The sequence below is a fragment of the Anas platyrhynchos genome, chromosome 20 (assembly GCF_047663525.1).
Source record: "Anas platyrhynchos isolate ZD024472 breed Pekin duck chromosome 20, IASCAAS_PekinDuck_T2T, whole genome shotgun sequence".
Classification (NCBI taxonomy): Eukaryota; Metazoa; Chordata; class Aves; order Anseriformes; family Anatidae; genus Anas; species Anas platyrhynchos.
In genome coordinates, this window is record NC_092606.1 from 7098808 (window position 1) to 7111615 (window position 12808).

Here is a 12808-nt window from a genome sequence, read left to right on the forward strand (position 1 = left end):
GAGGATGTGCCTCTTTAATTGAAAAAGGCAGAGTAATCATTCATTTATTTAACCCAGAGATGATTATAATCTGAAAACCTTGAAATCCTCTTACACAACAACTGTTTTGGCAAGCCCCTCTGTGTTCCAACAAATATTAAACTGTGCTTGCCATTTGTCTAAGGAATCTTGTATTAATAAACATGAAGAAGAACACTTTTACCTCCCACACTCAATGACAGAAGAAAACAAAGACCAGCTGTATTCATCAATGGATCCTTGTTCTGCACATAAAGGCTAATTACATTTTACTTCAAGCCTACACATGGAAAACTTTTCTGCTGCCATCTTGTCAAATTCAGCTTCTGATATTCCAGCTGACAGGCTGCGATGACTGCACACAACAAACTTCTTTTTGTCATTAACACCTTCGGCGCCCTGCGAGCACGGTATCTGTGCGATGGGGGACAGGAGGAGGGGGCGCTCGGAGCATCCCTGTTCCTGCTGCACATGTAGTACCTGGCCACTGGCAAAGGGAAGGGGGATTTTTATAAAATGGGATGGCAGGAGCTAATATGACCCAAGATTTTAAGTCCAGAAACTGATCTCGTCTGAAGATGCCTTGCTAGCATCAGGCTCAGCCAGTTACTTCCATACCTCGTTCTGCACACAGCGCTTCGAACTGGGACATTTTGAAAACACCACCATAAGATAAACAAACAAGTTGACAAAGTGATTCCCAGCTTCAAGATCAAAACCACCGGTCACTAGGACAAAATCCAGACTCCTCAATGCTGATACTGAAGACTTCTTACTGTGTATTTCTTCTTCTTCTTTTTCCTTTTTTTTTTTTTTTTTTTAAAGCTTTTGAAAGTTACAAACAGTTAAGAGACTGATTTACTCCAAAATTGAAAATCTTAAAAGTACTGTTAGCTTAAAAAAATTGACAATTATCTTTTTTTTTCCTGAAGGCATTCCAATTCATCTGCATCAAATAAGTGTCTGTAAAACTAACAATTCTGGCCTAAGATAAAAATCACATGTTTTTAAAACACAAAATTAAAATTGGCAATACAAGTAGCTTTTTAGACTTAGATCAAAAGAGGATTTCTTTTTAGAAAAGAATCAAACTGTCTTTCACCATTTTTATTGGTGTTTTTTCAACATTTCTCCCAGCTTTTACAATTAAAATAAATGACTCAATTTCACTGACTATATTCAGTTCCCTTTTTATGTTTTTCTAGATTTCCATATTGCAAAATTTGGGCTACAACCACCACAGACGACTGCTGTTATGCAAGAGCTATTCCTGCCATAAATATCCAAAACAATGATAAAATATTTCTGCTGTTATTAGGTTCTACAAGTTTGTTTTCACAGTACATTAGTTTGGGAGATAAAGTACATGCTTAATGTCTGCTTCAGGATTCAGCTGTATGATCCCTATATCCCAGACCAGCCTCCATAATCATTCTGCTACAGAACACAATAAACTTGTTACTGCAGATGCTACTAATTTGATGTAATTCTCTATATATTAGCTAAGAATCATATTCAAGATTATATGAAAACATCTCCATGTGAATCCCTCTGAAAAAATGAAATGCATTACAAGTGCAAACAAACAGTTTAAGAGTACATCTTTTGCCCAGTATAAATTACGGTACTTAGGGAAGTAGTATTGAAAAAACGAATGAAGCAAACACTCTGCAAATAAAAACATTGAAAAGGGTCAGGGGTTACAAGGCTCGGTGCCTACAACCACTGAGCCCTGATCTATGACTGTTGCCGCAGAATCAACTGCAAGACAAAATACCAGCAACGGATCTGCCAGCATCAGCTATGCGCAGAAAAGGAAATAAAGGCAATCTGCAGTAATTTAAGGCTCCATCAGAAACATCATTAGCATGTGTCTCTTAGAGAAGGATGAAATCGAGGGGGGGGGGGGGGGGGAAACAATTTTAATTACCTTATATGGAACTCAAACGAAACTGGAGTTACAGAGTGACCCCAAAATTTACCTACAACTTTACCTTTAATGATGTAAAAGGTGTTTCAACCCCGGACACTGACTCTTAACCACTGTGGACTGAATTTTATAAGCACTGAGCTTCTCAGATGCTCAGTGAAGAACTGAATCCTCTGTGCTTGCAGAACCATACACTAAGAAATTAAAACCTATTGCCAATTTGAGTGGTCTTGACAAACCTGACTTTGCCATGAGCCATACCAGAAAGCACTTACCTACCAGCAAAAACAACACCACAGCACTCCTCCCAGCGTGATGAGGCCAGTCAGCACAGGGATGTGAGGTGCATCTTCCATCCCTTGCCCTTGCAGAAGCCAGGGCACCCATCTGAAATGGATTCTTCCTTTCCCATCCCATTTCCAAAAGATAGTGACTCTTTCGGCTTAGTACTGGGATTATTGCTGGTCATGAGAATTCTTTCTCATTACTATACTCCCTTAAATACATGTATGAAAGGTTTAAAGAAAAACAGCAGAAATCTGTCTCACTTCTTTTGTTTCCTGCATTGACTGTTAATTAAACTGAGAGTAAGTGAAAACAGTAGCCATAATGAAGATGAGGATATACATTTTTGAGACTACCTCATGTTCTAACACACACGCACAAAAAGGCAAAAGCCTGCCAAAAATGTCACTCAGTGTAGTTTGGTTTGTACCTGGGAGAGTGATGATTGTCATGCCACAACCAGGGAATTGGGTGGAATAAACTAAGATGACTCCTGATCTTTCTATAGGAGGCCAAAGTATGATAATGCGTTCCAATAAAATTTGGACTCCTGAACCTCTTCCACCCCTTTTGTCTTCAACAGATGGATACCAAAAACCAAACGAAAACAAAACAAAATAAACAAAACAAACAAACAAGCAAAAAAAAAAAAACCAACAACCAGTGATACCTTGAAGAAAGAAATAGGAAGAAAACAGTGAAATCTTACTTTGCAGTAGTTTCTTCATCATATTTTGTTTTCAGATCAAATAGTTCTGTTCTGGTTTTTTCCAAGGCTAAAAGGCATAAACATGAAGCATTACAGCACTGTAACAGTAGTGAAAAGCAAAAAGACTACTCCATTTTTTTTATTGAGCCATAAATAAAGCTGTATACCTCCTGATGAAAAATGCTTTGCTCTATCTTTCTACCTAGGCAAACCATTATGACTTAGCAAAACGTATCTTGATTTTTCACAATTTTGTATGGTATTACTTTTACATTGCAAAAATTTCCAATTTCTATTCTACTTAAACAAAGCTAGACATTATTCATTTCTTATTAAGCTGGCTAAATTGCTTATTCATTTGAAATATTTATTGCAGTAATTCAGGGAATAACATTTCTTGTGTTCTCAAAGGAAACAAAAACGAATGTATCCCAAGCTGGAATATATAAAACTGCAGAGATGAACAGAAGTATTAATGGCAAGCAAGTCACAGGAACAGGCAAGGAACACTGGTGGAAATTGGGCTCATACTGAACTCAGACCACTATAAATATTTATCATAGTTCAGAAATGTGTGAAACCAGAGCAAAACACAACATGGTTGCAAAGTTCCATAGCCTGTTTTAATTGCTGTGTTGTTCTAGTTCTGTACGTGCTTCGTGCTTGGCCTTGTCCACTGTGTTTACCAACAGACTGGCTGCAACCCAAGTGTTCACTTAAGGTGTGAAGCCCCAAAGAAGCTCTGATTCACCAAGCACGTTCAAGCTCTGTTGGATCTCTCTGCGCTTGCAAGAGCTGGATCACACACAGTCCTGACTCAGCTAACGATCTCTGTCCTCTCACCTCCAGCCTGAGCAATGGTATAGGTCAGAATAGCGATGCCAAACCTGTTTGCAAAGCTTGAACTTTGTGTTCGGCTTCTTCCAGCTTTGAGGCTGTCGACATCTGTGTCTCCTGCAATTTTCTATAAAGGGAAAAGAAGAGGTGAGAACAGAGCTCGTAATCATGTTAAACAACTTATCTGTATTTTGCAAATTTGGAAGATAGAGTGATTAACTGTCTCAACTGTAATCAGACAACTGACAACACCACACAGACTACAAGGTGCTTCAATGGGACCCATAAATCATGTCACATTGCAGTACTGTTCATACTTTACAGTCCCACTTATTAAAATTTTAGCAGTGTAGCCACCTCATAACATAAGCTGTGAACATTATACAAGAGTTGACTGCTATATAAATGACAACTTCGGTGGAAGGTTTTCTTGAGCATAATTTGTTTTGGAAATGTCACACACATTAAGAAAATTGTCACCAAGCACCCTCTGTTGTACAAAGTTAGTACAAGAAGAATGATACATTTCCATTTTACTGTCATAATGAAGAAATTTCTTGCCATTAAGTGATATACTGAATAGATGTGGCAGCTGTTTCATCGTAGCTGTAATGGATGCCAAATGCAATAACAGTATTAGCTACTTTTTAAAAAAATCTGCATATTTCAAAACAAATTTCACATTGATATTTTCTATATAACACGATCAGAACTCTAGTATGCTCACATTTCTTATGTCCACAGGCAATATTTTCTTGTTTATGTCAGCAGTATACATTTTAACATCATCTTGCCATACAGGCACTACACCCTTTGCTTAAGGGTGGACAAAAGAAGTTATAAAACTCCTCTTTGGAAGGGAGCTTATCCGACACCTCCCAGAAGACACTGCTTTTTATAACACTGCTTTTAAGATATTCTGCAGATTTTTGAATTGTGAATTGGCTTATAAAACTACCAGCATCCTACCTGTGGTCTATAGAGTACATAAATTTATTCTCCAACACTGCTGACCAGGTTGATAACTATTTATAGCAAGAAACATGCATCAGTTCCCTTCATACCAAATCATATGCTTTGAGAACTCAAAATCTCTCTTATACATGCTTGTTTTTGTTGTCTGCATTCAATGACCTGTCATTTTGTTTCATATTTACACATTTCTATATTGCTCTTTTTAAAGTCACTGTTTGCATGTTACTTATCGGAGAGTAACCACAGGTATCGATGAATAAAAAACCCTTGGCATTCACAGGTAGGTTTTTCCCACTCAGATCTGAATTTAAACTACCAATGCACCAACTGAAAAGCTCATGTAAACTCACGGGCTTTTGCAGCAAGTTGAACATGTTAGCTTCAGTGTTACTGCTCCGTGGCAGAAATAAGTTCTCAAGGTAGGGAACTTGGCTTGAAAGCACTCCCTCTTAAGACCCTTGGTCTTGTTCTGCCAGATTTGTTTGCCCACTAGCTTACAAGATTCAAACATTCCTTACTCATTTGCAAAAGATTAGAAATGCATCCAAGATGCTTCAAGAAAAAAAATTACAGTAATGTAAAAAATAAAATACTTGTTAACACAGGACTGTGCAAGCTATTTTGAGGATAAAGTTCTAGTTCAGGAACACAGGCCCCTTCTTAAACATGACCATACCGGCAGGGGTGATGCACCTCTTGAGTACAGTGTTTCATCTGAAATAGCTCAGGGTTGTACAGATTGTACAGTGATACTCTGACACACAAAGTGGACACAGTGGACTGAATTACACTGTCGGCTAATGGAGAAAGATTAGTGTCACAAAGGACAATGCAGCTAGTGAAGAATAAAAGCAGGTTTGCACCCTTCTGAACATGACACCCCCCACACAACACTACCGCCAAGCAACAATCTGTCCTTGTTTTACTCCTACACTTTCACGATTGTTTTTCTGTGCAAAGTTGAGTATCAAATGATTCTGTGTCAAACACATAAATCACCAGAATCACTCAATATATGAGCTGTCTCAGCACACCAAAGAAAGGATCCTGGCTGGGAGGATTAAACAGAAAAATACATCTCTCCTCTACAGTACCTACAGAGCACACATGCACACTCACCTCTCCTTCTCCGCGAAATCATTTTGTAATTTTTGTTCTTTTTCAAGAGCTATATTCTCAGCTTGGTTCTTCAGGGTCTGTTCATATTCTCGGATTTTCTCTTTAAGTGCTTTTATTGTAACCTCTACAGAAAAACAATAGGGAAAGAATGAGTTTACATGGCTCCACGTGGCTCCACAACACACAGCTTTCTTTACCCTGTAGGCTCAGTGTGTTTTAAACTTTAGCTCTTCAACTCTGACACAAAATCAATGGATATGAGTCCCTTTGGAGACCTTTTACTCCCTAAATGTTAAATTGAACTTTAAGCGTTTAGGTTGAGAAGAATCAATGGAGTTTGCTGGAAAGCAGAGCGAAGGTTCCTCTAACATGACTTAAAAAAAAAAAAAAGAAAAGAAAAGAAAAGAAAAGAAAAAAAAAATCAATTGTAAAATATAATATCACCTTATTGACTAGTCTCAAATTAGCTTGCTGCTGAGTGGAGATTAATAAAGTCCCAGTGCGGGTTTAAGTATGCATTTACACACAGGACAGTTAATTCACATAACTGTGATCGTGTAAAAAGAGGCAGTTTTACTATGGTTCATGCACAGATGCAATCTAACACTAATTGAACACATATCTGGGATATAGCTATGTTCTGCTTCACAACTGATGACAAATATGGCAGTTAAGATTTAACTGCTGTATTAACAGTAGATCAGATGCAACAGACACTCTGGAGCCCCTCGTGTTCCCGTTGCTCTGACTGCCTTGTCATCCACACTGGGTTTTATGCACAAGCATCAATTGCTACAGCTCTGAGAGTGTGCTTGCAGTCTTCCAGGAAATCTGAAGAAACCCTGCTCTCAGATAAAGAAGTTTTCTTGCATTAACTGTGCCTGGTAACAGATGAGAGAAGAGGCAGAAACCTGAAGAGTCACCACGGAGCCTCTGATGGACAGTGTCTTGCTGCATGCCCTCATCCGCTCCTACATGAAAGCCCTCTGATCCCACCCACAGGAAAGGACCAGATCCTTATAGGGCTCATCAGAGGAAAAGCAGGACATTCACCAGAGTATGCTTTGTAACAATAATGGAATTTGGAAAAAGCGTCAGACTGCCAGAAGACTCACAGCTAGCAATACACTTCAATGTACTTACACAGAGATGGGGTGGTTTAAAGGCATCAGCTTATTAGCAGCTGCCATTAACAATGCTTTAGGAAAAATACCTTTGGATACAAATTGTTTCTCATTCGGCAGAAATATGGAAGAAAGACAAACTTTTCATAGCAAAGTAAAGCCTCACGACTTAAAAAAAATATCTCAGTAATACACACAAAACCGAGCATAATCCTTTAAAAGCCTGCACTTTTAGACTTGACTAGAGAACTGTCACACCAGGCAGCAGATACCTGGTGATAAGGTCTGCTGGCTGGGAATTATACCAAAGGCAGCTGGGACCACAGAGACCGCAAGACCAGGGGGAGAGCGGTAAAACGTGACTGCCAGCAAACCAGCTACTTCTGAATGAAGGACTGGGATTTTGCTAGCCATGCAAAAATCAGATGAGTCTCATTACAGATTAATAAGCCATGAAAGGGACATGACTTTAAAAAAAAACAAAAAAAAAAAAGAGCACGGGGAAATTCTTCTCTGAGATCTGGGAAATAGGAATTTTGATCATCTCCTGAATAAGCAAAGGATGCTCTTCACACATGCAAAAAGATGTTCATTCATACAGATGAAGGATGCACTATTTGTGCAGGAGGTACCTTTGCTGCTAGTATTTTCACACGTGAGCTGTACAAAAGCATTCAGGTACATGAAGAAGCATGGAGTGAAATAAGTAGCTTCCATTCTAACAATCTCAAGGAAACTCACAGAGTTGCACCTTACCAATTCTGAACATTTCGTTTTAAAAAGGAAACAAAAGCACTAAATTTAATTCAAAAAGTGCACAAATACAGGGAAAAATATGACTTTTGTGACAAATCCGTTTTTACCTTTAGGCACAATCTAATCCCCTACACTGCTGGAAGAACTAAGTGCCTCCTTTACTGTTCAGGTCAGCTGCAGCTTGTTAGCCACTGCCATTTATACCAGTTTTGGAAGAAGTTTCTTAAAGGCATTGTACAGCTTGTATACAGCCCTCCTCCAAACAAAGAGATTAACTGATAAAAGCACCCTTAGCTAACAACACACTTTTCCCTGGATATCTTATTAAACCCTGTTTGAAATAGAGCGTAAAACTATTGCACTGGCGTCAAAAACAGCGCAAACACTAGAGTGGCAAAACAGAAAGGAAGTTAGTGCACACCGGGGAAATAAAAAAAAAACAAAACCAAAACCAAAAAGCAGTTTACATGTAGTTGCAGCATGGAACTATGGAAATCAAAATCTTTTCTACTTTCTGGGATGAATTCCTATGTCATGTCTGAGTGTATGGGACACAGAGCCTCAGGAAAACTGCAGTGACCTGCAATTATTGTGCATTTCCAGCAAAAGACTGTTGGTGTAGAGCATTACAGCTCATCTTTTGCAATGCAGCCTGAATCTTTGCATGCTGGAACCTATCCTCCCCATGGTCCACTCTATGTTAACAGCAAATCTGTAGGTGCACAGGTGCTTCTTCTGCTGAAAATGAGACATAAGAGATCCAACCTAGTTGCTAATGCTGCTTTCAAATGTTACCCATTTCAGTGCAAAGGTTCCATAGTATAAGAAAACCTCAATTTTTCCAAATTTTCCTTGAAAATTTACCTTTGTACCAGACAGAACATAGTATTGAATATGGAAATGACAAATCCCATGTACAGGGAAGTAGGTGTACAACTAAGCAAATTTTGTTTCCTGGTGAAAGAAACACGTTCTTTTGAAGTACAAGAAAACTTAACAGTCTTAACGACAACAGGCTTTAAATCTCTGGTCTCATTAAAACTTACTTAATTAAACAGTATTAGCTTGTGTTTACATTGTTCTTTGGATAGTCCCTGGAGTAAATGTAAAATATGTATGCTGCATGTACTCCAGCAACACATTTCAGATTTACGTAAGGGAAAAACAGAGTACAGGAGAAGTCCATTTTTCAGGTTTGTATCCATGTATGAAATACTGTTGTTTTTTTGTGCGTGTGTCTGCGTACTACATGCACCCACATGCACATTCAGCTTGATGTCAGTAGCAGTATGGTCTATCATATAGAGTCTACATATAACTTCAGCCAATGGTGTCGTTTCCAGGCAGCACTGGAGACTACAACCAAGTAACAGCTTCACATTCTGATGTGGTGCTACAGAAGACTTTTAAAGAAATGCAGTGAGTCAAACCCAAAGTCATATGTATATGCAAAAATAGCAATAATAGACTACTGTACTCTCTTTACTGACTTTCAATTCTACCTACTGTCAACTCTACCTGTATGAAATAAAACTGAATTTCATCCCAGTGTTTAAATTTCAGTATGCATTAAAAGCTGGTAAACACACACATTTGCAACCTACCCTGATTTTTCACCTCAGCGAATTCTTTGTTGTATTCCTCTAGAGTTTCCCTAAGTTTCTGGTTTTCTGTTTCAATATCGTGCATACGTTGAACCTTGAGCTGAAGTTGCTGTCCTAAATCCAAGGCTGGAACTGGATCTAAAAAAGAAACGGTAAAATAAAATGTAAGATAACAGTAATGCTTCTGTGACTCAAACAGCTCAGAGCACAAGTGTCCCTTTTTCTCTATTAATACCTAGTTTAAGTGACCAGGCCCTAGTTTGAATTACTTTTTCTGTATGTTGATTACTCCATGTCCTATATGATTAAAAAAATATGGCTGGTTAACTTTACCTATGCTATCCTTTAAATTGAAGTGTGCTTTCCTCATTGTGGCTTTTATCCACAGGGCAGTTTGCCCAGGGTGCAGACAGTCATGATGCAAAGGTATGTGACAGCTTGAAGTTTCAGATTTTTGTTTTTAAAATGAGAACTTCAGGGGAAAAAAAGTAATCCAAAAAGTACCACCCACTGACAGCTGGTGTCCTTTAAATACCTCCACTTTTGCAGGAGTGAATTTCTGATGAAAATTGTGTCCTTCTGCACAGCTGAGCACTAAAAGTTTATTTGATTATAGAGATCTGAGCTGTATTTTTTCAGAGTGGCAGATCAATAACTACCTGAAGTATTGTGTAAATTTAATTAATTCTATTAAGCTTGGATTTTGTGACCCTTATTCCCTATTTTTTGCATACTACTAATTGAATAAAAATTAGAAATTAGTTTGTAAGTTCTCACAAAATTAGTTCTTCCATGTTGGTTCCTTTCCACTGAAGAGAGTCCCTAGCACACACCTGACATGTACGCACGCGTGATTTATTCTGGGATTTCTTCCCAGTCAGAATAGGAAAATGCTGGAGTCCGATGGACTTATAAAAGATTATTGAATACATTTCTGTTATGGGCGCCAGCATCTCTTATGAAATGGCTGCAAAGATTTAGTCTCCTGTTGAGGAATGCTAAACACCAAACTCAGTGGATCAACAACAGTATATATTAGGGAGTTCACTTAATTTTCAACCACCACAGTCATTAATTTTTCAGACCACCCTCAGTCTCTGGAAACACATAATAAGTCTATTGTACCTCTGTTAACACATTAAGCATGAGCCTGTGTGTTTTTTCAATATGCCAGCGTTGTTTCATAGTTTATAAAAGAATAGTACTGGGTTATGTTGAGCTCAGAGACATTGTAAGTAGCAGTCTGCTGCATTTTGTTACTTCAGTTCTTCAACAGCTTATGGCATTACCCTGTTCATAATACAAAATCTAGGTTGCTTGTCATCTGTTCTCTGTACATACATAGTTTATGACTACATAGCTTTTTCATTTATGCTTTTTAGGCCAAATACTTTTCGTTATTATTATCTATATTAAAATATTTATAATAAATCAAACTTAAAATGTTATTGTGGCAGAGACAGAGGGTACAGGTAGAGAATTAAATACAAAGTTTAAGTCACAGCAGTAGCACAAGTTAAAGTCCCTACAATATTTATGTATGATCCAATTAAGGTACAGGCTGTCACAACATCACCCTTCTCCCATGTAGGTCCGCCGACCTTTAGCGGGACTGCCCGCTTTGTCACACTTCTGCAGCTCAGCATTTCTCTGACAGAGCTAGTCCAGGACGTTCATCTGCTGAACGTAAAGAGAGGTTGGATTGTCTCAATCCACCCGTGTCTTAAGTTGTTACAGGAACCTCCAAATATATCTAACAACAATCTTTTGCTTCAGCTATGGTATTTCTATAAAAGTGTGTTAAAATGCCACGATGAAAGAAAGTGAACTTTATAAAACTGTGGGTGTACTCTTCCCCCCCCTTTTTAGAACGTCCATTGTAAAAAGCCAGGACACCCACAAAACATATTTTGCTCCAAATACACATGGCTTTCTTAATTTAAATTGGTAAGGAATTAGGAGACAAAAATAACATGGGCATTATAAAGTGAATAATGACTAAGCCTTTAGTCAAATTTGCGATCCCTTAGAAGCTTTATGCTCAAAATGAAAATGCTTGCAATCTCATAATTATTCATCAGGACATGTATATTTAATTTAGCTCTATTAAAGGTTAATGTTCAAGTAGCAAAACAGTTGCAGAACAAACAAAATGTAAAAACAGTCTCTGTGCATTAAACTTCAAACTTTACTAGAGCCTATTTGAAGGACTAATGGCCTGCAGCCACTAAATACTGCTTAAAGACATGTTAAAAAAAAAACAACAAAAACATGGCTGAAGCACCTCTTAGACTTAATTTTTATAAACTGCATTAAAGAAAACTAATCACTGCATTACAATAAGTTGACCGAGACATTCTGACCAGAGACAGAAATAATTAATTTCTCATGGCAAGCTCCAACGTGCTCTTTTATCTCAAAAAAAAAAAAACAACACTAAAGGAGGACCATGATTTCTGGAGCATTTATAAACATCAATTAATCAGAAACCTGTACAAACCATAGAGCCAGTGCAACTCTTTTCTTACCTGAATGGAGTGGATTTAAAAATAAATAAGAATACTCTCCTTTTCCCAACATATGCATGCATGAAAAAGCATACCTATTTATATTAACCAGACTTACAAAGTATGTTTCATGTCATTTAACAGGAGGTCACTGAATTTTTACACAAGCAATGGACCAAAACTTTCGATTCATTACACAAACAACAGGCATACGCATGCTGAAAAAAAAAAATCAAACGCCACTAGCTTATAGACAGCAGCAAAGAAGGAAATGCCTTTTCTGTAATCGGTAAAAGAGAAAAATAATCTCAATTAACACTTCAATGTAAAAAACTCATTGCAAATTATTCCCTTGGTTTGAATCTTCTCTAGCTTGAAGTTCAGCATCCCTGCTAGGCACAAGATAAATAAGAAATGAGAACAGAGACAAAAGGAATCTGCTCATCCAAAACTTAAAAAGTGTTTAGCAAGATCATTATTGCCCAAGAGTAAACTGAGATGTCCATTTTTATATGAAGTTCTGGAGATCTGTTTCCGTCTCTTCCCACCCTGTTCTACTTCCCTTATCTGCTTGTTGCCTCCCATGTCCCCGAGGAAGCCCTTGGCATCACGCATCTGTGTGTGCCCTTCATGTCCAGGCCTGGCCCTGACCCGGCAGCAGAAGTTACAACCTGCTGCATCTCCACACCCGCATCCCAAAGCCCGGTCCCGCTGTCACTTCCTCAGGGATCGCTCTTTGGGGACAGAGCACACAGGGCTCCCTGTGCCCGGTGTGGTGCTCACAGCTGTCACGCACCGCACTGGTCCCCTTGCTGACAGCTCCTCTGCTCATGAAGGGGCTGGATGGACACATACCAGCAAATGAAGAGGTGAACAGAATTAGCCAGTGTTACAAGTGTAACATTATTTATATAATAGGCAACACTTCACATCAAACAAGCCGG

At 38.4% G+C, this 12808-nt stretch overlaps 1 protein-coding gene across 12 annotated transcripts in view; it reads right to left on the bottom strand.

Annotated features, from left to right (window-relative positions):
• The window catches only part of CUX1 (cut like homeobox 1), a 267949-nt gene that overhangs the window by 125347 nt on the left and 129794 nt on the right, over nucleotides 1–12808 (bottom strand). For all 12 annotated transcript variants that reach the window (XM_038165931.2, XM_038165921.2, XM_038165927.2 and 9 more), the window contains exons 5-8: nucleotides 9358–9495; nucleotides 5874–5997; nucleotides 3830–3906; nucleotides 2943–3009 (exon numbers count right to left, since the gene is read on the bottom strand). In XM_038165931.2, coding sequence (XP_038021859.1) covers nucleotides 2943–3009; nucleotides 3830–3906; nucleotides 5874–5997; nucleotides 9358–9495 — 406 coding nt within the window. The remainder of the gene's footprint in view (nucleotides 1–2942; nucleotides 3010–3829; nucleotides 3907–5873; nucleotides 5998–9357; nucleotides 9496–12808) is intronic.